This window comes from Amblyomma americanum, chromosome 10, assembly GCF_052857255.1.
Source record: "Amblyomma americanum isolate KBUSLIRL-KWMA chromosome 10, ASM5285725v1, whole genome shotgun sequence".
Lineage (NCBI taxonomy): Eukaryota > Metazoa > Arthropoda > Arachnida > Ixodida > Ixodidae > Amblyomma > Amblyomma americanum.
Genome location: NC_135506.1, coordinates 799,183 through 826,911, shown reverse-complemented (window position 1 = coordinate 826,911; position 27,729 = coordinate 799,183). Strand labels below are relative to the sequence as shown.

Below are 27,729 nucleotides of genomic sequence, written 5' to 3'. Positions count from 1 at the left end.
AAAACGTCCGCACAGTAAGAAGCTGAAACCGCAAATTTAGATCAGGTATCCGCGCCTCCAAGTACAGCACAGCATTCGCCACTGATTTAGGCAGACCTAAGCAAAGGCTCAGAGCGCGTCGCTCCATAACAAACAGGGGTTCAAGCTTGTACCTTGGGCACGCAGAAAAGAGAATAGAGCCGAAATCAAGTATTGGCCGCACAGACTCTTTCTTATAAGGCCTATATAGGCCTTATAAAGAAAGAGTCTCGACGCATACCAAATTTTTTGTTGCTGATCCTAACCAACCGCCCAAGGGCACGCTCACCTTTAATAAGCACAATGCTTCTAATATGGGGCCGCCAGTCTGACTGCGGGTCATATAGTATACCCGAGTACTTAACCGAATCAACTTACGTGATTAGCTAACAAGAATAAAAGCGCAACAACACGACACAAAGAAGGAGGAAACCGACAGGACAGGCGCTAACTTGCAACACTTTACTGTCTTCATAAACCGCCGCGTATATATCAACCACGGGGGGGTAAAGACAGATAGGGGGGAACGCAGTTGAAAAGCACGTGCGTAGAAAACTCGAATATGGCACAACAAGAACAGGTGATTCCGCAGATACTATGCCATATCTAAAAACTGACATTCTTTTTTATACATCACGATCGACGGGGTGCTAACACATGCACTCCCACTCTTACATATTCTGTGCGCTTCTATCAATTCGCGTGCGATCGTGTCTTTACTTTTGCAGATTACACTTGTTTCCAGAAGTTTTGCTCCACATGCCTTCTTTCTTCCTTCTTCTTCTTTCCAGCAATCCTTACAGTGAATCGGTAGATTTGACCCGGTCCCATTCTTTAATGACAGCGGCGGTTTATGAAGACAGTAAAGTGTTGCAAGTTAGCGCCTGTCCTGTCGGTTTCCTCCTTCTTTGTGTCGTGTTGTTGCGCTGTTATTCTTGTTAGCTATATATGAACCAACATGCCCCGGAGAGTGTTTTACTGAATTACGTGATTAGGATAGAGTGGTACGTCAAAGAAATGTACAGAGGGGATGACTGGGAAAACAAGGACGGCGCACTTGTTGACATTTAAAGTTAACATCAGGCTGTCGAGCCAAACTTGCAGAGCATTTAAATACTCTTAAAACAATTGATACAGGATATGAATATTTTTGGCAGAAGCGAAAAAAGCAATATCATCCGCATACACAAAGTTTGACGACCGGATGAATAGGGATATCACGTATTAGTATATTAAACAACAACGGCGAAAGAATGGATCCTTGTGGGACACCTCTAGACTGGGCGTGTGTGTTAGAATTCAACGTGCCCTTTGTGCAAAAGAATGACCTGTTCCTTATGAACTCCCTTATCCACGCGAAGATGTACGAAGGAGGTTGTACACCAGCTAGCTTTTGAAGCAGAATGCTGTGTTCAACGTCGTCATACGCCTTAGCAATATCCAAAGTAACCAGAGCAGATACCTCTTTTTGCTTCATAGCAACACTAATGCGGCTCTCCAAGTCTATGTACGCCGTCCAAATAGAACACCCACTTCGGAAACCAATCTGAGCCTTACTGAAGCCTTGAAGAGACAGAACATGATTCGCGAGGCGGCTGTATACTACCCTTTCTACAAGCTTAACCAAATTTGATGTGAAAGCAATCGGCCGGATATTGTCGAGATCAAAACCCTTTTTCTGGTCTTTCAGCAATAAAATTATTTTCGCTGTTTTCCAATTTTGTGGAATCCAGACTTTTTCCAAAGATGAAGTGACAATCTGCAAGAGGTCCGGGGCAAAGTCCTACTGCAGACAATTTACTACAGATGCTAAATCATGCAGACACAGAGACCTCAGTGAAATCTGCACTCAAATGAAATGAGGTCGAAGGAAAGGCAGTGCGAGCATGAAAGCGCGCAGCAAGGCCTTGAGCTATGGACTCCAGTTGGTCTTTTTCTCGTTAGCCTTAGATATGGTTCTTTTAAAAGATGCTGCAAAAAATTTGTTATTTATCCAGTTCTTAGGGCACTGGTTATGCGCTAGGCTTTTCCATGCGGCTTTCCTATGACGATAGGCTTTTTCGCAGGCTTCGTTCCACCAGCTCGAAGGAGTCCTATTTTTAACGGTTGACTGAACCGTAAAGACTGATCGCCGAGTGGCGTCCAACACGGAAGTTAAAACTTGAGGACCCCGGTGAGATTTATCCGAGGGAACAACCGACGAGATGGCCTCGCCTAGTAGTCTCTTGAACAATGTATTATATGTACTAATTTTTGTGCGCAACCAGTCGCCCTAAGCGGGCTGCAAGGAATAGTGAAAGTTATTGGGTAGTTGTCACTTAACGTACCGTGGTCAATTGTAGACCACGAAGATACCCCAATACCATTGACAGCTAACGTTAAATCAATAGCTGAACGATAATTTGCCCTCATGTAAGTTATGGCGCGACTGTTGCAACAGCACACACCTTTTGCCGACATCCATGACCGAAGTAACTGCCCGCTGTAGTCTGTACTGAAACCCCATATAACATGATGCGAATTGAAGTCCCCAGCCTGGACTACATTCTTTTTTTGTTGCTCAGTAAAGCATCTCGCCCATCCGTCCTACGGACCCCGGCGGGGAAGTAGATATTCGCTACTGTAACAGGGGCACACTGCGGCTCAAGAATGTCAACTGCAAGAATCTCACCATCAGGTTGCATTAGTTTATGAGGCACTTTAGCACGATGGAACAGTTTTGTTGAAATCAATGTTACCAAGCCCCCACCCCTGCCGTTTGGGCGATCAGCTCTAAAATCAGAGTTGCTTTTAATAGTAAAAGGACGATTTGGAGAGAGCCACGATTCTTACAGTAAAATAATGTCTGGAGAAAATTTATGAATAAGCTGCTGTAAATCGTGGAAAGAAGATGCGACAGAGCGACAATTCATTCCACTGGAGAACAGAAATACCCGCCATGATTACTGCTTTAAAAATGAGGCAGCAACAGCCTCTTTCAACACGTCTGACTTCTTTGCAGTTCCTGGCGAACCTTTCTTGGTCTTGGCATGCGGTTGGTCTGATTTAGAAGGAGAAGAGGAAGCATGATGCTTCTGAGATGGAGATGAAAATCTGACTCACAAGCGTTTGAGAGGTGGACTGGGTCAGAGACATTTACACCCACAGGTGTGGAGGCAGAATAGGTGCTTGGTTGAATGTTGTCAACAGTTACATAGGAGGGAGAACCGGTAGACGAGGTTAGGTTACCTAACGCCGATGAAGCAGCCTGCACGGAAATTACTTGAGATAATGCATCACTGAACGTACTGATCATGCGGTCAAGTACACCAGCAACAGCCTTCTCCACCGCAGCGACGACCGACTTTGTTAAGCTTATCTCCACAACAGCAGCGGTCGTACGGACATTTGCGTACGAGCTCTGTCGTTTGTCAAGAAGGGCATAAGCATCCGCGCGTGAACACCGTTCGCGCTTAATAATGTCCAAGACAGACTGTTCATCGGCCCGCTTCGGGCAAGTGGGATCGTCAGCTGTGCGATCAGAGTGACAAAGGCAACACCTAAACGACTCACAAGTGCAGATGTGATGGGAAGCTGTGAAGATGTGATGGGTTGTTTGGGCAGCCGGTTTCTGTTTCGCGTGATACCGGCACTAACAGTATCGTGGTGCGGAGGGACCTGGTTCCAGAAGCAGCTCTTACGGGAAATAGAGCTACTCTACTCCTGGCGGATGGCAGTAGTTTGAAGGTCCCAGAGGCGGAGGTCCTCACCTCGTCGCCATGTTTCACGGGCAAATCCATCGCTCGGTGCTTGGAGACCCCACTGTACGACGTCATCATTGGGAACGTGCCAGGCGCTAAGGAGCCATTTTCCATCAACGGGACGGGGCCGCCAAGACATCTGACTGTTCCTAAGGGGACGAGAGAGACTGAAGACTCTGCCATGCTGGGAACAGCGAAGGTTGCTCCGGCGCACAGGGATGAATCCCTCAATGCGTGGGAGGTGTCCAGTCCCACCTTCCGAAAGAAACAAGAGGAGGACACCACACTGGATGTGTGTCGGAGCAAAATTGGCAAGACTTATCCAAGCAGGAACAACACCGCCTATACGTTTCATTTCGAGGGCGGAATTTTATTCCGTTCGTTCCAGTGTTGTCCAGGAAAAACAATACAGCAGGCTGTGGTACCACAAAATTTGCGTAATCAAGTGCTAGCACTTGCGCATGAAAGTGCTCTCTCCGGCCATCAGGGCATCCGCAAGACCACTGAAAGGGTGCTCGGTGAGTTTTATTGGCCAGGAGTGCAGGCAGATATAAAGAGGTTTGTAAGGTCTTGCGACGCATGCCAGCGGACACTACCCAAAAGGAAGGTAGGGAGAGCCCCCCTGGGTCGTCTACCGCTCATTAATACACCATTTGAGCGAGTGGCTGTAGACCTGATTGGACCGTTGCACCCCACTTCATGCAAGGGAAACCGCTATATACTTACGTTGGTGGACTTTGCAACACGATATCCCGACGAGATACCTCTACCTGCGATCGACTCGGCCACGGTGGCAGAGGGTCTTCTGGAAATATTCTCACGGATTGGTTTTCCAAGGGAGGTCCTCTGTGATCGAGCATCGAGCTTTTCGTCTTCGTTAATGAGGGAAGTTAATGGAATGCTTGCAATCAGGCATCTGTCTTCCACACCATACCACCCTATGTGTAATGGCTTGGTGGAGCGATTCAACGGGACGTTAAAGAGCATGCTCCGCAAGTTGTCTCAAGAACGGCCCAAAGCTTGGGACCGTTACCTCGCGCCTCTGCTTTTTGCGTACCGGGAGGCACCGCAGGCTAGCCTGGGCTTTTCCCCGTTTGAATTAATTTACGGCCGACAAGTTCGAGGACCTCTGACGATTCTCAAGGAGCTCTGGACCGCGGGCCAGCTAAGCGAGTCAGCGAGAACCACATATGGCTACGTGCTGGACTTGAGAGTGAGGCTAGAAGAGACGTTGCGACTTGCGCATGACAACTTGGCGAAGGCACAGAAGTCGCAAAAACTATATTATGACAGGCGCACTACCCGCCGGCACCTTCGCGTTGGAGATCGCGCGCTGGTTCTTTTGCCTACGTCGCAGAATAAATTGCTGATGCATTGGAAAGGCCCCTTTATTGTGACCGGCAGGAAGAACGACTTTGATTACTGGCTTGAGGTCGGCCACGCGAAAAAACTTTTTCATATCAATATGCTAAAAAAGTATGAAGAGCGTCAGCCGGTGACGGCTCTCCAAGCGTCGTCATTCGTCGTCGTGGAAGAGGTTGAGTCGGAGCAACCTATACCTACCTTCGCTGCGAAGCCGGGTGTCGGCATTGAAGCCTTCAAAATATCTAATGCGTTGGACAGTTCACAGGCGGCCCAGCTGGACTCGCTGCTGGCTTCGTACGGTGACATATTCTCGGAGGTTCCAGGGCGGACCAACTTTCTTGAATGCCGCTAGGACCTGACGACAAAGGAACCTATCGATATTCCTCAGTACCCGCTACCGTTTGCCACGAGGGATGTGGTTGAAAAGGAAGTTAGTGACATTTTGGCGCGGGGGGTCATTGAACGCTCCCACTCACCATACAATTCACCTTTGTTCCTTGTGAAGAAGCCGGATAACACATACCGTACTTGTGTCGACTTCCGGCGTATCAACAGTGTGCTCGTCGCCGACGCCGAACCCATCCCGAGGACGGACATTATGTTCGCGGAGGTTGGCACTAAGAACTACTTCTCGAAGCTGGACCTCACAAAGGGTTACCGGCAGGTTCCTATCGACGAAACATCTCGACCTATTACTGCCTTTTCGACTCAGTCAGGACACTACCAATTCCGGTATATGCCTTTTGGGATCAAGACCGCGTCTGCTATCTTCACTCGCCTTATGAGACTCCTAGTAGGCATTCCAGATGTAGTTCATTATATAGATGACGTCCTAGTCGCAACCGCTACTTGGGAGCAACACTTGCGCACCTTGACAGAGTTGTTTCGGCGCATTCGAGCGGCTGGTCTTACAGTCAAGCCTCAGAAATGCGAAATTGGTGCGACCCGCGTTATTTTTCTGGGGCATATGTTGGGTGATGGAGCTATCCAGCCGGTAGATGCTATCGTGGCAAAACTGCAACTTGCCGTGAGACCCGAAACAAAAAAGCAAGTTCGGTCCTTCCTCGGTTTGGCTGGCTACTACCGCAGTCTCATTCCCCACTATGCTGATCTCGCTCAGCCTTTAGTCGAGTTATCGCGGAAGACGGAAGGCAACCGTGTACGGTGGACGCCAGAACGAGAACAGGCCTTTGACAGGCTTAAACAAGCCCTGACATCCAAACCAACTGTTAAGGCGCCTGACCTCGCAAAGGATTTCATTCTCCGTACGGACGTTTCTGGTCTCGGTCTCGGGGCGGTCCTTCTGCAGGAGTACGACGGCACCCTTCATCCCGTATCTTATGCGAGTCGACAGCTCCTTCCCCGAGAAACGCGCTACTCGGCTATAGAGCGAGAGTGTCTTGCGCTAGTTTGGGCGGTAGACAAGTTTCACATCTTCCTTTATGGACGCATGTTCACTATTCAAACGGACCATCAGCCCTTGGCATACTTGGCTCAGGCCAAGCACTTAAACAGCCGGGTGTTGCGTTGGAGCCTTGTACTACAAGAGTACACTTTTCATATTGAACATATCAAAGGGTCCGCGAATGTTGGTGCTGACTACTTGAGCCGGGCATGAATGACAGAAGCGTTCTCATCCTGTAACTCTGGTACATAATGGTCAATGTATTGATGTTTAGTGAGTGTGTTCCGGGGCTTCCCCTGTTGTGTTCTATTGTGTCCCCTTATGTTTGGTTGACTGCCGTGTGTTCAGTGTTTTCTAGTCCGAACTGAGGTTGTGAGAACCGTTGGGGCCGTTCATCGTGCGTGTGTGGGGTGATGTGATGTGATGCGTGCTCAACAGTGACCAGTGTCTTCTCGTCGCGTCTTCAACTTCTGTCTTGTGTGCCGCTGCCCCACGTTGTAATTTTTTCCTATGGAAAAAACTCTGAAAAGGGGGCTTTTGTCAGAAGCTAGCGCCTCACTGCGGCGGGCGAAGACGCTCAAGGGGAAGAAAAAAAAGGAGACGTGGCGAAGAGCGCGTGGAAGGGAGAACGGTTGGAACGCGGTCGGCGACGGACGTGGGGAAGATCTGCTGGCTCCCCGAATTTCCAGACTTTGGCCTTAGCCGCAGACGTCCGGGCTACCAGACCTGGACAGCCGTCGTCGAGGGCCAGGCCCACCAGACCTAGGCACCGCGGTTCCCTTCCTGTGCGGCAGTTTCAGAACACGGGCTGCTTGGTCTTCTCCGCTGCTTCCCGGACTACCAGACCTGGGGTCCGCCTTTCTATCCACCACGACATCCCCGGATTACCAGACCTGGGGGCCGCCTTTCTATCCACCACGGCATCCCCGGATTACTGGACCTGGGGGCTGCCTTTCTCTCCACCACGGCGTGCCCGGACTACCTGACCCTGTCGTCCACCAGAGCGTCGACCTGAGGGCTTGATTGCGCCAACGCCCCGCCACACCTCCTCGCCCGACGCCCCACCTTCACAGAGCACACTCAGGACGATGAACGTTCCGCCGAACGTTGAGTGAACGCTTCCTCTTTGTCCCTCTACCTTTCCTTTGTCTGTCGCGAGTGTTCTGTTTGTCTGTCGCGAGTGTTGCTTTTCTCGTAGTTTCTCACAATAGAGTTCCTTTTTTCCCACATGCCGCCTGGGTTTATTTCTTCGACCTTTTACGCTGAGATAATGTGAACCTGCAGTCCTCTTTCCCATCACAAATTTGTGAGTCTGTGAGTCTGGAGATGTGAGTCTGAAGCATGATCACCGCCGCAAACGCGGCAGCGTGTTGCCGACGTGCAAGATTTGCCACTGTGACCAAAACGCCAGCATTCCTTACACTGTAATGGTCGGGGCTGCAGTGGGTCAACAAGGTATACAATGGGCCAGACTTTGATTTGACATGGGCAAGAGGACCACGAAAAAGTTGCTATAACGAATTAAGTTGGAATACGAGAGCCTCCAGCCTCTCTGTTGCAGCGGTAAACTGAGAGGATGCCAACGCCGGCATCATGGAGAAATGCAAGAATTTATTCTGGCGTAGCAGAGGGATCCACACCGCGAATTATTCCGTTTACGCAGGCAAGCTAGTTGCCCGGGAATAAACGCTTTCACCGAGAGTGAGGCGAGAGAAGTGCAATGCAGCAAGTCTGCAACACAATCCAAATAGGTGATTTGCACAAAATTCCTCTTTTGCCAAATGGTCGAACCTCGGAAATCTCAAGATAGCGGCTGGTCGCAGACTCCAGCTGCTCCTGGATCAGACGCGAGTTTTTGATCTTAATGAAACCATCTCCTACAGGGACCAGCGCCACAGGGATGTGCTTGACACCGTTTTGGGAAAAAGACTTAGGCGGCATGTTATCAGCCGGCAAACTGGCGAACCAGGTTACCGGACCAGTGCCCGGGGAAGACATAGTCATTGCCCTAGTCCTAAAGAGGCATGCCGCCTACATCCAAAAGGGGAAAAACCTGGCCGAATCCCCCACTCGCGGAACGGGCTCACCAGGAGTTGACGACAGGCCAGAAGACGCGGAGGCACGCAGAGGCTTCCTTGAAGGACGCAGGAACGAAGGGTAAACAGCGTGTAAACACCGCTATACAGGCTTGTTATCTGTACATTCTTTCATCGTCGTCTGTTTCTTCTCAACTCTTTTCCTCAAATCTTGCATAGCTAGATGCGGCCTGGACGGCCGCAAGAAGGGAGTCGAGACATAAACATGATTATCAATGCACATAAACAAGGCCAAATCCAATCCAATTAGAACCAAACTGAAACTAAGGACGCAACAAAGCACAATCAATCAATCAATCAATCAGAGCGATGAATAATGAAGTAATAGAGACTGCGAACGTATTGCTCCCGGTATGAATACCTGTACTGACAATGTGGAAGATAGCAGTGCAGGGTGAATTAAGTGCCAAGAAGTGCGAGCAGTGTGCACGTGACGGCGTGCTTGCCCCTGCCCTCTTTGCAAATCGCGAGAAAATGAGATGCAAGCGCTCTTTGATCTCCGCCTCCGGCATCGTCAAGGGGACAAGCGCAGAGAGACAACCCTCGCTCCCCGCTAATGCGGTGTTGTTTGGCAAACGAGCATTGCCCAGGCCCCATTCTCAATTCAGCGTCGTACCCTTGTGGACCCAGCTTTCCTGCACCTACTCTGCGTGCGGTCTACGCTCCTGCCCAAACTGCCCGTGACATCTGCAGCACAACACCTGCACCAACTGGACGACCAGACACTAATTCCTGTAAAAATATATTTTGTCTTCCTTTCTCTCTCTGCACGAGGCGTTTCTGACCATATATCGATATGCTTTCCAGCTGAGCGTCCGTTGTCGCTGAATCGCACTGCCGTAGGCGTGGTACCGCTGTTATTGTTACCGCGAGGATCCTTCGCGCATACGGTTCAAGACGAGCTGTAGTAATTCGGTTAAAACATTCGTAACTGAAACACAAAGGTTAATCTACCGGTTATATGTGAGATAGAGCCGTAACCCTTCTGAAGAGGATGATTCGATTTCAATGTCGCCAGGTCAGCTTGACCAGATAGCGTCGGGTCTGCATGGGGTGAGGCAAAATTGAAAATTGCCTTTTGAGGAAAGGAAATCTCACATCTCGGTGGACTCCCGAAACGCGCCGTGAGGGGCCCATTTCTTGCCTTTCGCCCTGACAGGGCGGTTGCAAGCTTGCGCGCGTCGGAAAGCCGCTGGGTGGCCGGCGGACCCTTCCAAGGACGGCTTCTCACGAAACCATTTGGACTCGCGACTGCAGGGGATGCTGCGCCGATACGGTTCGCGACGCTCGTTCCGCCCTCGACGACCACCGTCACTCTGTCAACACACCCGATCGGCGGCCGTCAGTGGAAATGGATCGCGGTCCCTGACTTCCCGTAACCTCACCTACGCATCCGTCGCTCGTTAGGAGACAGCCTCGCGCGCCGCCGGGTGTGCGGGCGCCCTGCAGCTGACTCTCGTCAAATGGCGCAGCGCAACGCCCGGGTACGAACGCGGGGCATGCAGAACGGCTTGAATCTGTTCTTTAATATGCCATCAAAGTGACAGCTGCTTGCGAACATTCATTTATGGCTTCTCCTCTTCTGTGCGCGTGAAATCCCCGTGCTGTCACTTGCGACGTCCTGGCCCCTCGGAGTGGCAGCAACGCCCTGTCGTGCTGCACCTTGAAATACCACCTGTGGGAAGCACAGTCGAACCTACCCGCAACGGCAATATCGAACGTGCGCTTATTACGGGCGATCGAAGTCAATATACGCCTCGTTTCCAACGGGTCCAAGACCTCCAGCTTCACTGCAGAACCCAAGATAGGAGCATATATAATGGGCAGAACAATGCCCACGAAACAGCATCACAGGATGCGGCCGTTGAAAACGCAAACCTCGAAAAAACAGCACGCGTCGCGTTGCCATAGATGGCAGCGAGAAGGGGATTACCGTTTAAGCTTTGCGAGCTGTGTTCTACGCTATACAGGCACAGCAGAAAGGCCCGGAAGACTTTTTTTTTTTTAGTAGACAAGTGTGTAGCTGTTCGCCTCAGTGGCTTGTTGTGGTCGACCATAACATTCGAGACAAGAAAAAAATATTTTCGTTGCAGCTTTCCTTGACCGCAAGCAAGGCCAGCCAATGGCCATGGGCGTAACTGACGCGCTGAAGGTGTTTTCTCGGCGATGTGTCGCATGCTGTTAGCAATGACAGACCCGATAGCGACGTCTCCTTGTTCAATGCCGCGTGGATGGAACTGCTGAAGCATCACAGATTATTTCCGTATAATGCAGTGTTTCCCGGCCCAGGAACGACAGAGGACGCCGACGCCCTTTTTATATTTTCCGGCAGCGGGCAGCAGAGAAGTGGTTGCGATGAGTGAAAGAAGAACCGCAAAAAAGTTTGCCAATAGAATCGGTGCAAACGTTCTTTCGGCGCCCACGAAAGAAAGTATAGTTGAGCGATCGAAGACCAAGCTGCGCACCATAAAGCACCGTGTCTTGCGGAAAAGGATGGCAAGCGGCATCGCCTGCTCCATCGAACACCCCGGAGATGTGCAAAAAAAAATGCCATCAGAAGCCTCCTCGCTGCCCACTGCAGGGAGGGCAAGCACTGCTTTCAGAGGAGAAAACTGGGCCAGCACTGAGGCCATGCAGTGAACAAGAGCGCTTGTTCCGCCAAGGCCCGCTGGTGATCTGCCCAGTGAAGCCAAGCACTCCGGGAAGGAGGGAAATAAGGAGAGAGTCGCGCGTTTCTTTGCAAAGCACAAGGAAAAAAGCGACTGGGGAAGACCATCGAAATATTTCTGATCAAAAAAGCGGGCGAAAATTGTGTGAGCACCCCGTCGGTTTTACTGACGAAAAAGAGGTTAAATATCTAGCCAAGTAGGCACCATAGTGATGAGATCGTATCGATTAACGAGCCACGCGTTTTCTGATAACTTTCGCCTTGTCTCTTTTCTGATGCACCTTGCTGTCCATGTCAGGCGAAACCTTCAGCTGTAGTAGCGCCGTGTCTGTCTGTTTCTTTCGTACAGCGTTCGTGCGCTTTGTTTCAACAAGTCACGAACCAAATCAGTCACCAGCCAAAAAATCCTCTGATCTTCAAGGCTTGCTTTGCGGTTAGAGGATGGCCCAACGTTTGCGGAATGCCCAGGTGCAGTTCTCACCAACCTGGATCCTACACGCTAAATTTCACCGCATAAGAGCGGGTGCAGAGCTATAGGTTAATGCCCGACTTCAGCGACGTATCGTACAGTCTCGCGACAATTCACAAATTGTGCACAACTTTAACGTGAACGTGGATATCTGTAGTTTCTCCCACCCTGGGCCCTGTAATTAGAGCCGTATACTCAGAGGCAACGAGTGCATGCGCAGCCACACTCACAGTTTGCCGGGGCATGCTTCTGCAGCGGTGCTCCTGCGAAGGACGGCTCGTTCACATGAAATCGCAAGTGAAATATGTATGTACACTACCAAAGCTATGTGCGGGCCTCCGACGACAGGTCGAACGCGGGTCAAGTTTTCTATAGGAAGAAGAGGGTATGAAGAAAAGTATGCAGGGAAAGCATCAAAGACTGCGAATTTCAGGGCTGGTTCTTTGCTTAACCGCGCCTATACACTAATGGACGAAGCGGTTAAGCCTGGAATTGACAGCATCTTTGAGAGTTTGTCGAAGACCGAACATCAATTGAAGGGACGCTCTAGCGCCCATCGTGGCTCGCCTTCAAAACTGATCGGCGCACTTGCTGATGCTGGAGCCGTTGTCTCATCGGCGAGCTCGCACGAGAAGACACGCTTAGCGCAACACCGGGGTCTTCTCGAGGGACGGCGTGCTCACGAGGCACGCCATTAAAACGCGTGGCTTCGGATGCCGCGAAACAACTGCCCAGCTGTGCGGTACACGTCCGACTGGAGCGAAGAGCGGCATTCGCAAGCAGGCCAACCGCACTTGCCCGCTGGCGTTGTGTCTAACAGCGGGCACACGAGCAAAAATTAGATTCTGAAATGGGGATGGAAAAGGAAAACGATGGGGAATGAAAGAAAACTGATGTGGACCAATAAGCGTTGAGATGCCGGATCAGCCTTTATAAGGAAGCGATATGACGAGGCCCAACTGGATAAAACGAGTCCCTCTGCAAGTCAAAGGTAGCAAGAACGCGTGATGTCGTTGTCGTTGCGTTTTATATATTTTTTCCCTCGGCGTTCTGGCAATGAGCCCGTCCGCTTTACCTTACAGCTGCGCGTGGAGGAAGAGAGAGAGTCGAAGGGCGCCACGAGTGGCGCGCATCGGCCTTGCGTGTCACAACCCAGGTTGGGCAACGCAGCCGACGAAACAAGGCTGCTCGGATTCGACGAAGTTAGCTACGCCCGAAGAAGTGGGCAAACACTGGGCCCGTCATCGTGACGGGGGGTAGCGTATTTGCCGACTGGGCGCTTGATACAAACGATTCAGTCACTGCCACTGCGCTGAGAGCGGAATGAGTGGTTCGCAGCGTTGGCTTCCAGGAAGGCAGCGATGATCGACGTGGCGCGAGACGGTTTGGCCAACAAAATCAAGGCGCTGTCACCAGTGTTCCACACGCGGCACTCGCTCGCGCAGTCTTTATTGCTTCCTCAGCGGTGAGGTATGTCGTAACCGGAAACCACCGCCTTCATTCGACCGGGGGATGCCAGGTCCGCAAGGGTCGTTGCCACTGGTACACACCAGCGGCAGGCGAAGCTGGTATAGAATACCCGCCGGCAGATAGGCGAAATTAAGTAGGAATCAGGAGAACATCTGGAGACGATTACAGACGAGGCACCCAGCTATAGTCTTAGCCAGTGGTATCCCGGACGGTTCTCAGATAGACGTGAGGGTAGGGCAGATCTCTTACACATTGTACAGACCTGTCCTAAAACAGACACGAAGGACCACGATTTTGGGGAGGAAGACTCTAGTGCACAGCTCAGACTCGGACGACAGGACAGCGCCCGTCCTGTCGTCAGTGTTTTTTCTTCTCGTGACCCCGTCTGTTTCCGCGCTGGTCATTTCGAATCATGTCTCACCAACTGGCCCAATCGGCAATTTTGATTGAAGGACTACAGGCCGTCGTCTAGGGGCTGAAGCCAGCCAGCCTTGTATCTGTCGGAAAATACATACTGCTGCTTAACAATCGATGCAGAGCGTTCCCATAGCCACTCCTCTGCTATATATATTCAGTGTTCTAATTTAATTTATTCAGTCCTGTAAACCACATTACGGCCAGAAAAAAAAAATTTACCGGGCAGCACTTCAGTCTGCTTATGGGCGCAAATGTGAAAGCGTTTCCCTGCACTCCCTTCCTCCCATTTCTCATTTTCTTTTATTTTCTATAACGTTTTGTGGTTTTCCTCGTTTATATTGTTTCCGTTTTACTTTTTCTTTTCTTTTATAATATTGCTATCTGTTTATTTTTCGGTTTTATTTTTTAATTTGTTTTTTTTTATTTCATTAGATATATGTTCCTTAAGAACATTTGCTTAATCACTTTTACAGTTTTGTTTTATTTACCATACATATTATGATTGACAGTCTGTGCGGAGAACTTCCGTCTACTACTTCCGTCCACGCCACTCGTGAGCCAATAAAAAGCTTACGCCTTAAGATACCTTTGGATGCTTGGATTTGGTTTGCTGAGCACTCCGATGTAAGCACTTGAAGCTCCCGGAGCGAACGCTCTGAAGTCGAACACTGAGGCAGTGTTGGCGGAGAATTTTTACTAAGTGTATTAGTTCCAATTTGTACCTGAGCAGCCTGTGGGTTTCATGTCCGGAAATCGAGTAAAACATGTACCGGCCCCAACTTCCGTCTACTACTTCCGTCCACGGCACTCGTGAGCGTGTGTGTGTAGCCAAACGCCGGCATAGGGAGTAAACCGGCCGCTGTGTCGGCCCGACGACTGCGCGAGCGCGATCACGTGATGGGGGCCACATTTTGCACGATGCTGCAGCAATTTGATCACACGACCGGCCGCCGACTTGAAATCTCGGACGGGGACAAGAGCCGCTCCAATGCGAGTAGTAGGAGCCGACGCTCTTCAAATACGAGTCCTCTGGATGTGCGTCCCCGCATATCTTGAGCCATCTCAGGCGATTGGAATTTTCCGGAAGCCCTCCTTGCGTCGCAGGACGGGGGTGCCCTGGACACATGCGCGTAATGTGAGGGCTGTGCGATGGCCCTGAGCCCTTATCCAAACTCGCTTGCCAATTTTTCCATCCATTCATCCCGCTATAAATTTTTCTGCCGATTACGTTGTGAACGGGTGTTCGTTCTTCCGCTGTTTTGTTTGACTTCGCCACGTGTTGAGACTTACGCCTTTAACTTGAACACGTGTCACGCAAGACCTGGCGCAGGCACGATAAGGTTTCTTCAAGCGCTAAGCAACTGACGAAAGTCGGCCTGCAGGACGAGTGGCCCGTTTGCGTTAGTCAAGACCACAGTAGCTCCGGTGCACGTCTTCCGCGCGTGCGACCTGCGTTGCAGTCCGATGAGCCTGAGACGCTGCTGCTGCCGACTCATCTAATAATAATACACGGCCTGCGGGTTTGATTGGTTCGCACGAGTCTAATGACCTATTCCATCCGGCGATTCGCAGCGGCTCCCCGAATCCGCGAAGGTCCAGTCAGAACTCGGGATCTGAGGGCAATCGCCCCCTGAGACGCGCTCTTCGGTTTGCTGAGTGAGAAAACTTGCTCCGGAAGGCCGTCATAAGCTAGCGACTCCTGGCCCAAACCAAGATCTCTTAGCAGGCAGTGAGACATCATGGACAACTGGCTGTCCTACCAGGGCAAAAAGCTGCTCATGCGCATGATTAACGGAGTGTTTGACGGTGCTCAGTTGAATGAGTGTATCGGCGTTCAACCTCTGAAGAAGTCGTCGGGGCGCCTTGTTACTTTTCCTGCCCACACATCGTGAGCTCGGGGTTACACTGTAGCCGAATACAATTTAAGTATGCAGTGGCCGCTACACACAATTCCTCCGTGGAGAAAAGTGGTCAACTGTCAAAGTTTTCCTTGTTACCAAAAACAGGAAGTTATAAGTACTGGGCGAAATTACCTACAAAAAATTTGATGACTCTGGCCTGTTCGACACAGCCCCAAACATCAAAAAGCTGATTCCGTTCACTGTCGTAATAGGTCAGCGGAGTAATACAGAACGCCGCGGTGCATATGGCCCATTGTTACGAAACGATGTCTTTTTTTAAAGTTGCATTCTATGAATGAGGGAGTAATTGCGGAGTATGTTTTCTTTTCCGCTGTGGCGCTTTAATGCACTCAAAGCGAACAGTGCAGAATCGCACCAGTGCGAACTCCGGTAATCATATGGTGCTCTGTAAGAGCACGGCGCAGCTGCGCTTGCACAGCAAAGGCGGCTTGGCGCATTTGCAGAACGGTTGGCAACGGGTGCGCCTATGCGTTGCGGAGTTATACACGGCCGATCACGCATAGCGGGAACACTTTAGCACGATGGTTTAGCTGCTGGCGCCCCGCATGGCCCTCAGAATTTGACCGTGCGGTACATGCGTGCGCTGTTTGACCGTCAACGAAAAGCGAGGCGCAACATCTTTGGCACTCCCGATGAGGTGTGTGTTGCTGCATCCCTTAGGCCGAGAAATGCTTCGACATCGGCGAAAGAATGTGACGTCTCGACTGACGGAAAGGTTGATAAGCCACGTGTGTTCACTTAGTGACACCGCAATAGCCATGCTTGGCAAGAGGGTTGTTCGAATTGCGTCAAGGTGCAGTCTCGTAGTTGCAAGGCAACGGGAAACATGGCAGTGCACGCAGCAGTGACACACAAATGGCAACAAGCAGGCCAAGTGGCCTTGTTTGCGCGCCACCTCGCGTGCTTCCACCGGCGGCGGCGCGCGAGCAGCGCCGACAGCGGCGGGCCCCGCCTTGGGCACACGCGCGCCGCCGATAACGAAGGGCGCGCCGTCACTGCTGTCGCCGACGCTCGACGGATTCGCCCGCCGCGGGACTCGGTCCGCCGCCATGGCCGGCATGTGGTTCGTCGTGTGCGTGCCCAAGGATGAAGGCGAGTGCATTCCCTTGCTAGACCAGAGCGCGGCTTCTTGTAGCGCTCACCGTTGAGGACTCCGTGGCAATTTTTCGACGGTACCAAGCCAGCTTCCGCGAAACTTCCAAAGCGCCCGAAACTTGTTCAGCCTGACGCCTGTCATTTATCCGGAAGCGTGTAGACAGCTGCGCCGATTGGTCAGCATGGTAAACGCTTCGGTGGTGGGTTCGCGCAAGGGCTTCTCTCTCGGGACCTATTCTCGGTTACTACCTGGACGGCCAAAATTTTTCTGGCTGCGCTCACCTCACACGACGTGCTGATGCGACATGAGAGCGATGCCGTGCATTACGGGTGTGGGACAAACTCCAAATGACGGTAGTTGAAGCTCTTGTTTGTTCATCGTCTGCCTGCGCAGCCGCTTTCGTGTGGGCGTCTTTGGCTCAACTCCGCTTGTTCAGGGTGAGCTTTTCTTTTGTCTTTGCCTACTGTACGGCTTCGGCGGTTGCATTTTGATGGAGGCGAAATGCTAGAGGCCCGTGCACTGTTAGTCTCTTAAAGAACCCCAGGTGGCCAAAGTCATCCGGAGCCCTCCACTGCGGTGTCCCTCATAGCCTGAGTCTGTTTGGGACGTTGAACCCAGTTAAACTGCTTTTGCCTCTTGACCGGCTCAATGTGGCTGCCCGCTCTTGGTTTGCACACCGAGCTGAAGACCGTATTGCGCGTGTTTCCTTGGCTTTATTATTTTTTTCAATTCTGGGAGAGCGCTATTGCACAAGGGTATAAGCACACGCTGGTACTGTGCGCCACTTGGCGGGATATCTGGAACGAGGGCGCTTGTCCTGTCTTCTTTATGTGGCTGAGGTGATGCGTAGAGTAAAACTCGTTTCAGCGGCTCGTCAGATTACGCGCCGGGCAGCGGCAGCAGCTCGCTATGATTTAATGTCGAATTCTTCTGGGAAACTGCGGGGAACGAGTGCGCGAATGCCCCGGGACGCTATTCCTCGCCGCTGCTATGTTTCCAACGGAGTTGGGCACGAGCGGCAAAAATGCGTAGGTTCATGTAGCGAATAACCAGCCGGAATGCCTTGTACTGACTCGACGAGAGGCCAAGTGTGGTTCGTTCCCCTGCTGGAGTTGTCCGACGGAGGTGCGATGCAAAACAGTCGTTTGGTTCTGAGCGTCCGCATGCTCGCGCTCTCGTCTACGCAAAGACTTCCGTCATGGATTTGGATGCCAAAAAATTGACGGGCGCAGGCTGGGAATGAACTTCCGCATTAGTTTTCTTTTTCTCGTGCTGAGAATAATGACGCAACTTCCCGGTTTAAAACGTGTTGCCACTTATCAGGACGGACTGTTAACCGGTTGTTTTACCAAGGAGAGGCAGTGCAAATGGACAATTTCTTTTCCGTACGCATACATTTCTGCATTAAGTGTTTGCGTAACAGAAACAAAGAAAAATGTCCAGCGGGTGTCCGCTCGTCAAGGAAAGCCTCGTGTATTAGGCGCCAACCCGATATCGGGTGCTCATTAGTAGTTGGCAAATCAAAATGGGGAGCAATGGAACTGCCCTCGCCATAGCGGAGTATACTTTTCCCCCTGGAATCGTGACGGCGCTACTGCTCCGAGTTGTCGACCGGGCCTCGCTCTTGCGTGCACACCGCCGAGGCGCAGACCTGCCGCGTATTGGAGGAGGGGAATCCCCAGCCGTTCTACGTGTCCAATTTTTCTTGGACACCGTCTTGCGGACGTTATTTGTAACGATACCGTTGTCTAGGGTTGTGCGCTACGCTTGCGACATTGTCTTGGAGAACACTGCTTGCGCACAACGGGTCAAAAGTCGAGATACGGCGGCAGGAAAGACGAAAGGACGCATGCACATGCAGATCTCTGTTGTAGATAAAGAAAGAAAAGAGTCGCTTCTGTCCGGAGGAGTCGAGGGCGTGAGCACATCGATCTGCTACGCACGCTTCTTTCGATGACCCACGCGCGCCTTGACAATGGGACGCTCCGATTACGACGCCTCGATTTCCTCGTTCGTCATTCCGGGTCTTTGTTTTGCTTCTTTGCTCACTCGCTGCATGCACGGGATATCTCAGTGCACTCGAGCGCAGTCCTGGAGGAAACTGTTCTACGTCGGCTCGAGGGCGATCGACTGGCGCGCAGTGTACGGACATCGCTTCCGTCCAAATTCTGCGCTCTCGACCGACATCGCGGAGGGAGTGCACACTGCTGGCTCGCCCTGCTGCACGTCTGGAGAAGATGCCCGGGATTCGGCCGATGTCCTCCCGCACGCGACGCTCCATAGAGGATGAGCGGCGAAGCCTGGTTAGTTAGTTCTCCAAAGCACTTAGGGAAGGCACATGTTTTTTTGCGCCCGCCAAGTAATCTGATGTTTTGTCTTCGAAATCGCTCGCGCCAATACAACGGAGAGTTGGTCGCGCCATCTCAGCAGCAGGAGGGCGTAGTGCACCTTCTCTTCGATGCACTCCTGTCCCGTCGGGTTCCTCTTTTCGTGAGTCTGTCTCGTCTGCGCGGGACGTCGTTTACGTGGGAGGCTCCTTATCGCGTACAGCACACCCGTTGTATATAGCGATGAATGAAAGCACCGCACTGTGCTACATGCGCAGTCGCAAGATAAGGAACGGGTCGGCGCTATCTTTACGCCTCACAGAAAGGGCTTCAAAAACATCTCGGCGCTTGGTACTATATATTCGGCCAAGTCCGGCCGATACGATTCCGTCGCCGCAACGCGCAACCTGGTGCCGATTCTGCACCGCCCGTGGTGGTGGCCGTTTAGAGGGTTCGCCTCGAGGTCGCCTCTCCCTGCGCATTGCTGCCTGTCGAAATTATGCAGAAACTACGTAGAAACAAAAAAAGTGATTCGAACTGGAAGGATTTTCATGTTTGTTTGTTCTTGTGATTACTCGCTCTGTTTCTATGCCATCTCGACACGAACACCCAAGCGGCCAAAGCCAGGCACTGTCCCCTGCTTTGTCGTCCGGTTGTTCTTGACGGCGCCTCTCCTACCGCACCACATTTTACATAGGCGCAACAGCGGATTTACTTCGTGCGTTTCTGCCATGTTGGGCAGTCAACGCAGAAAATGTGGCTGCAGCGTTTGATCGGCCTAGCTCGGTCTTCTGTAATAAATCTGCAAGGCACTTTTGTATTCGGTCCAACCTGGAAGGGAATCGCCTCGTTTGCCTTTACGCAGAACGAACCGGAAGCCGTTATTTTTTCTGACGTAGAGGAAGATGTTTCCGCCTTCATTCGCTCCTACCAGGCTGCTGCCACCAACCGCGCCTTCACGTGGCGCTGCGTTCAGACGCTTCTCTTTGTCGTGCTGGACATGCGATAAAACTAAAGGAAAATAGGTGCCGTGTTGGGAAAGGAAGCTCTGTGCTGAGCACGCTTCTGGCGTCGGCCAACCAGAAGAGCAGAACGAACGGGCCAGAGGACACGACCGAGTGGCTCCGGGAACCGAAGCTGCTCTGTTTCTCCCGGCGTTGGTTCGAACCTTGGCCGCTTGGAGCTATAGTTTTAATGCGAAAGCAGTGCTAGTCCCGTTACGAGAAAAGCCGGCGGCGCGTGTTAGTACGTTAGTGTGTGTAATCGCAGATGGTACAGACAATTTCAGCGATGGCAAGAAAAAATAGGGTGACGTCATCAAACGGCCGCATGGCGCACAGAGAAAGCAATCGCCGCCATTTCAGACAATCAAACACACATGTCATTCGTGTGCAAATGCTCCCACTGGCCGACCTCAATGCGGCGCCAGTTTTGTCGATTGAATTCGTGCCAAAACTGTGAGCAACCGTTTTTCCGCACAGCGTTCCGGGTGTGTCATCAGATTTCTCGTTGCGTGCACGTGCTAATCAGGTTGGACGCTATAGCTTGCGACAGGAATGCACCCGCTATGGTATGCCTTCCCAGGCTCTTTACCTCGTCCCTTAAGGTGCGGTTGAGGTGTCCGCTGAGATGTGACAGTTGCCTCGCTATTTCCGTTCCTCAAAAACCAATTTTCAAATAAAAACCGTTCGTCGTACACCGTTGTGGGTGGTGTCTCGTTGCATGGTCTCTTAGGTTAGAGGCTGGCTAGCGACAGGTATTCGAGCCGAGTGTTTCACACGGACCTTTGCAGGTTCAGCGTTCGTGCAATGGACACGTCTCTGTTTCCTTTCTCAGCGCGCAAAGGTCGACACATTGGTGCTTTCGCCTTCGCAGCACTTGGGCAGTCTCAAGTGCCCTCTGAATTTTTTTGCTGCTGGATAGCATTCTGAAGTAAAATGGCGCAGTCAGTCTTCTTCGTGCTCGGGCTGATCTTCGGCCTCTGTTTCGCCGTCGTTTCCAGGTGTCCGCAATGATTTACTGAGTAAGGAAGCTAAAAGCATTTCATGTCTAGCCCCAGCATGACTAATCAGAATCCGACACGCTGACTGGTGCGAGGTCTAGCCGAGTCTGCATCGGCGAAATTATGTAGAGCGGCAAAGTCCACCCATGGGCTCATACGTCTGCTTATGTGCAGCAAGTAGTCGCCGAATTTGCTGATATTCGTACCTTAATTTTAATGGGACTGAGGGCGGTTATGGATTTTTCAGGGACAATGGGGACGACTTGATCTAGTTTTGGTGCGAGGTGAATCGTCACATTCAACGTATAGCCCAGAAGGCAGGACGCGTTCTTAACTTTTAAATATAAATTTTGAGGAAGCCCCGCAGAAGGTTAAGGAAACGCCAGGTATATAACCAATGTCTGGCATATATCCTCGAATTTCCCCGCATCGTGTGGGATCCCCCCACACAGCACCTCATTACAGCTTAGAAGATATTCGGAATCGCGCCGCTCGATTTGTAACCAGTTGCTGCCAATTTCCGAGCTGCATATCCGATATTAAACGCCGAATTAACTGGGCAGACCTATCCTTTCGCCGTGAACGATTTCGCCTGACATTTTGCGGGGAGTACTGTGCAACGAAACACCGTTAGATAAAAATGGTATTCGCAGGCATCGAGTTAGGTGTCTGAGCGACGCGATCACAGCTTAAACATCAATGAAATTTTTGCCCGCACTCTGTGCATATAAGAATTTTCTTTAACCGAGATTTATTGCCTCAGGACATCAATGGGCGAAGGTGTGATGAAGGATGCAGTAATGATTAAGGTAATGGAAAAAGGTTAGCTGATTTTATGGAGTCAGTAGTGAGCGATGGTATGGTCCCTACGTCCAGGCAATAAATGATGCAGGGTTGCTCGGTGAAAGACCCGCTGCCTTCAGGTTCCGAATCTTTGTATGCTCGAGAGCAGGGCAGCAGTCCCACAGTAAGTGGTGAATGTCGGCTTTAATCCCCTCGCGTTTACATATCGGATACAAGGGCCGAGGAAAGAAATCTCGGTACTGAGGCCACTTCCGAGTGACGGCAGGTGTGAGGGCAACACCTACCCGGATCCTCCGAAGCGCAACCTCCTCTGCACGGGTAAGACCGCGGAGTGGGTAATTACCGCACATGAAGGGACGAGAGACGTGTGCGGCACCGGAGCTGTTCCTTTCTTGATAAAAGGAGGGTAGAGCTATCCAAATGAAGGAGCCGAGGCAATGATGAGCCTGGGGTCACAAGGCGGGTCGCTAAATCTGCCGGGTTTTGAGGAGTCAGCAGATCCCTTGGGGCCCACTCACTACGTACTGGCTGCGGGACGCAAGTCGGTGGATGTCCTGACACATCGTCGGGCAGCGGCTAACACGCCGTAGCAGCCGCACTGCTTGAAGGGCGTCAGCGCGGATGACAACGCAGAGAGCATAGTTGTGGCGGCCACGGACCAGATCTCTTGAGCTGCAACGACCTCAGCACAAAATGACGTAGGGGGTTCCGTAAGTTGAAACCTAGAGGTTTGATTCAGGGCGTAGATTGGGGTTGTTGCTTCACAGGTTTGGATGCTTGCGTCTATGTAAACAACAAAGGACCTTTCAGGAAAGCAGGCAGGCATCTTGTTCTTCAAATTTCTGGCGAAGCGACGATGCCGAATTAGCAGATGTTGGCCGGCGATTACCTGTTGGCTTGTTGTCGCTGGGCTGTACAAACTTTCATGGGAGAATAACTGCCGTTGGCGGCTGAAAAATCAAGTGCGACGTTGCATAAGCCCTCGGTGCGTGTGTGGAGTGCGATACACTGACCATAAGGCTGCGAGCATCACGGCGCTGCTGCACCAGCTCATCAATGGTGTTGATCTGCACATTCTCTTGTTAAGCTATGGCCGGTGTGATGCGTGGAAGGCGTGTAATGGTCCTCATAGCCTCGGCTCGCGGCTTCGAGGCGATCCCATTGGGCTCTTGTAAGATGTTGAAACTGGGCTTTGTGATCAATACGTGGCTGCAGAAGTGCCCTCATCAATAGTGGTACAACGAAGGAGCCAGCGCAACCCGTTTTAGGAGCAATTCTTCTAATCAAACCCAAAGTCTGAATAGCTTGCTTTTTTGCGTGAGAAAGCCAAGCAGTCGCTGATCCTGATTGGTGAATTGTTAAGCCCAGGATTTTTACACTCGGGCTTTCTTGTAGTGGGATGCCTGATAGACAGACGGATTGGACTTGCAGCCAGTTAACGGCGTCCCCAGCGGTTGGTGACCGACGTGCATGTAGTTTCATGCACAGAAAGTTGAAGGCCGATGGATGACGCGTAAATAGAGGTAACATCAAAGGCTGATTGAAGGGCAGCCTCCTTAGTGAGCAGGTCTTCCGGTGTCGGCGTTGTGAGCGCGATATCATGAGCATGGATCTGGCAGGGGGCCTATAGAGCAATCTAGGAGGCAAGTGGACCACCTAGGTCACGTGACCTTGCGGCGTCATCACAAACTGCCCACCGTGGCAGGTGGCAGTTTAATGATCGGGAAAAGGCCTATCGCTGGGAGCACCTGCCATCGCAGGGCAAGGGCGTTTCTCTTAAGCGCGGCACCGCTGTGCCAGCAGTCGGGGTATGAGACTCCCAGGGATATATGAATGTAATTTAGAGAATGACCAATTCTGGATATGTGGTAATTAACCCATTACGTTACCGACATCATGCCCTTAAGACGGAGGCCCTGGTCGACAGAACCCGGGCCGCGGCGGTCGCCAATGGGCTCTTGTAACGAGGAGCCCACCTAGTGATTGTAACCGGACCACCTCAAACTTCCCCCCAGTAATTTACGTGTAATGAAGTTTTTCAGTCAAACAGGCAGACCATAAACGAAACTATTTATTCATGCTTTCGCTCGGTTGCACCGGCAGCGGCGACGCGTCTCAACCCACAAACGGGTGCTAGCTAAGAGCTGCGCTTTGAAAAATCGATTGCATGCTTCTTTGCGGCTGTGTCGATGTTTTTCCTGCCGCGGGATATGCATTTATTGTTGATAAAATAGAATTTGCAAATGCAATACTCGTTTTCCGGCCTCACGATTTCAGGCGTCAAGGGACCCCGTGGGTCATTGTTTGGAAGGGAATGTCGGTTCTGCCTGTATACTCTCGGGGATCCAATATTAAACTGTCGTGATGTGCTGCAATCCAGTCTGGATGCGGGTGGTTCATTTTTGTGGCCTCTTTTAGCTTGGAATACACTGCAAGCAGATGCTTTGTCGTTGGGGCGCGTGAGTGTATCGATACAGGCCACCTTTAGCCTGTGCGCAGTGTCCCTTTATTTATTTCTGCTTTGGGCAACATGTTTTTTTTGCGGGGAAGCCGCTGTGTGGGAACGTAGGCTTGTAGAACCGTCCTTCAACGTGCAAGGTGGCCTAGCGAGGCCGTCTAGTCTTGGAAGACTGGCAGCATATGGCCTCCAGCTGTAAACCGATTCAGTGACCCCGGCCGAGACGTTCGACGATTTCACTTTTCGCCCCGATATGGAGATGCATTACGGCTGCTGTGGACCCCTCGTGTCTTTAAAAACAAAAACACGAAAGGCTCCGATATCCTTGTGCCGAGTTTAGGGAGTGGGCAGAAACTTGTCCTTGCTTCGATGAAGAAATGGGTTTGCGGTCCTCTTTCGAGGAGGAGGAGAAAACTTTATGGTGCTCTGCGGTTTTGGGGCCTCGTCAGAGATGTTCTCTCCTTGGCTGTAGCCCCATGAGGCTTCTCTGCCGCGATCGTCCACTTTCAATCGGTTGCCCAGGGCTCCACTGGCCACGTGTACTGCCGAGCTCGCTGTACAAGACATTGTTGGTCTGATGTGCTCTCTGGCCAATCCTTGGTCGCTATAGCAGCCTCCTCCTTCACCGGGAATGCTGCTACATCATTCCTTGGCGCCAAATGGGCGTGCCTAAACGCGATGATCAGGCAAGCGTTGCGCCTGGCATCGCAATCGAATCCTTGTTATCGTGCGCGCCTGCCCCAATGCTGCCTGGAGGTGTCCGTGACACGGTCTCTGCCTGGTTCTGCGCTTGAAGAGAGGCTCGCTCTTGAGCGGCGCGATGCAAACAGCGATACTTGTCTCTTATGCGTGGCAGATATGCCACTTTTGGAACTGTACTCCCGCCTAACCCTGCACGTCCGTCTGTGCATATTCTCGCTAGACCCCACTCGGGTGTGCAGATACATCCAACTTTACGACCGTATAATTTCAGCTCCCTGCGGACGCGTACCGAGCCGTACGTCCGCACTGCTGTCGCAGCTCGTAGAGTGGGACCACTATACGACGCCATCTGGCTGGAGTATTACCTCCGGAAGCAGGGGGCTTCCTTCATTCGGCGCCGCACAGTCGGCCATGCATGGCTCAGGCGCGACCGATTCCCGGACTTTTCGTCACCTTTTGCGCCGCCGAGTCCGTCCTTGAGAAAGCTCCCCCCGCGCGCGCCCTCGGCATGTTCGCCATGCAAAGCGTATGGAGACATTAATTCTCTCCGCTGCGCGCCCGCTCGGAGGACAGCCCCAAGTTCAGGGGTGGCTGGCTCTCTCCGTTTCAGGCTCCCCTGCCCGCTGCTGTGCGTTCCTCGTCCGGGTTGGCACTTTAACGCTTGGCGTATCACTTAAAGGTAGCGCAAGAATGTGAGCAGTTTTCTTTTCTGCTCATACAGATCTGCATGAATTTCGAACATGTTTGAAGAAATTGCCTTTGCCAAAACATTTATCGAAACAAGGTCAAAGCATCAGCTGCCAGGGAGGCCCACTGAAAGATAAATTCGTGCAAAAGCTGAGCCTAACGCACAACAGCCTAATATTTCTATGTATTAAGGTGAAACCCCCAAGACGGTGTTTATATGTAGCCGTTTGACTGCACTCATGTGGATGCCTACAGTTTCTACGGTCGCATTGCTGCGTTGGCAGGGGATTGAGCAGTTTTCAATTTTGCTCGATTTACTGCTTGTGCCGGCGTGTTTGCTCCGTTTGTTCATCTTCAGACGTTCGGAAATCATCAGTTGGCTAAACTTATTTGCGCTCAATGCAATAACCTTTCTATTAAAAAAAAAACCTTTAGTGGGGAAATCCTGGTAGTTAATTTTTTATCCAAGAGGCTGACAAAACAACAGGACACGATACGTGCGGCATTTATCGGACGTTTTCACAGCATGGGCATTGTAGGCAAGTGAGAAAGTTAGTCCAGATGTATTTAGGCGTGACACCCAAAGGGGAGTAGGTTTCTATTGGGGCGTGATTACTTTGCCTGAGCTAGCCGTGCTGCCACAAGCGAAAGCTGTACAGCTGTCTCAGATTAAACTTGGCAGTTGAAGAAAAAAATTGTCCTGGAGAGGGGCACAAGTCTTTTTGAACTGAGAAACTTCCCCTGTGAAAACTGCACAGATTTCGTTTGTGGCCGTATTCGGCTGCAGTCTGGCAAATGCATAACAGTAATTGAAACGTTTAGAATAGCACCCGCTGACGTTACTCGGCTCAAAAATGGCTGCAGGGACACGAATGCGCATGGCCGGTTCGTCTTCGAAGCTGCTGCTTTTTGCTCACACGGAGCACACATTCACGCCGCAGCATGTCAACGAGGGTGCCGTACTACTGTCACCCTCCCTTGCCCGTGGCGAGCACTGGACGTCGAACAGTGACGCTTTAGGCGAGTGTGACTTGTTTATCGCTTGAAATCCTCCGGCTTCAATCCGCTGGAATTCCAGAAGGAGCATCGAAGGCGAACGCCGATCAGGTGTTTTCAAGCCCCGAGGAAACTGGCACAGTATGTAGAACATGCAATATGCGCTCGAATGCACTTGTAGAGCGTAGGAGAGGAGACGCTCCTTTGTCTTTTTCTGGGCCACGTATCGCTCTTGGAAGCTTTGTTTGCCGAGTCGTTTCTGGAGTGATAACCTCTCTTGGTCGCCATGCCTGTGATAGTGCCCAACGGGGTGAAGGGTGCCTTCGTTGAGAGTGCAAACACCACCGGGCATAGTTCCCTTCATTCTCGTTTATGCCCGAGAATTAAGCCGGCCGTCCTCCTCGGGCCACCGGATCCGCTCCCGGGCTTTGCAAGTGCGACTGAGGAATACATTCTGCGCTGAACCTAGCTCGAGGGCGATTGCAACTATCGCACCTTTGCAGTTTGGGAAGACATTACTTGGTCTCTTATAAGGCATCCTCTTCTACAACACTCGCCAGGAATAGGCCCTCCGGCAGCTCTCATGTTCTACCCTATGTCAACGATGAATGATTCTTTTGTCCTACACGCAATAGCCCGGTCAAGTGCACTGCCTGGCAGTGTTGCTTCGTGAACAAATCGAGCAGTTTTGCTCAGCAAACTAACGAGTCGTCTTCCGTGTTTCACACATTTCTCGCTTTGCCTTCTCTTATGATTTATTTGTTTCGTTTCGTTGCTTTTTGTTTGTGTGTTCTTTCTTGCCTTTTTTTTCCCGATCTGGCATCGATACGTTCTCATACATTGCTCTTGCGCCCGCCTTATGCGGTGTCTACGTACGGGCCTTTAGAGCTTCGGTTAAATGAAATAAATGCAGGACTTGGCAGCATCTCGTTTGGTCCGGTAGTAAGTTACTACGAAAAGAAAAGCAGGCACAGCGCCTAGAGGTTGTAGCAATGTTAGATCCGAATCTTTGGTCTGCTTTCCTTTTTTTTCCTTGCACGTGAAAAGACACTACTTGGGTTCAGCGCGCACTGCTTACGGGCACGAT

General features: G+C 51.4%; 2 protein-coding genes across 5 annotated transcripts in view; one reads left to right on the top strand and one right to left on the bottom strand.

The window, feature by feature from the left end:
- LOC144106489 (uncharacterized) overlaps positions 1 to 27,729 on the bottom strand; it is a 492,993-nt gene that overhangs the window by 454,866 nt on the left and 10,398 nt on the right. The window lies entirely within an intron of this gene.
- The window catches only part of LOC144106487 (uncharacterized), a 68,426-nt gene continuing 57,212 nt past the window's right edge, over positions 16,516 to 27,729 (top strand). For 2 of the 3 annotated variants that reach the window (XR_013309022.1, XM_077639306.1), the window contains exon 1: positions 16,516 to 16,662. Coding sequence is in view for 1 of the 3 variants with exons in the window: in XM_077639306.1 (XP_077495432.1) it covers positions 16,620 to 16,662 (43 nt within the window). In the remaining 2 variants the exon portion in view is untranslated. Of the gene's footprint in view, positions 16,663 to 16,897; positions 17,104 to 27,729 lie in introns of those variants that run through there. The other variant, XR_013309023.1, reaches the window with a different exon arrangement.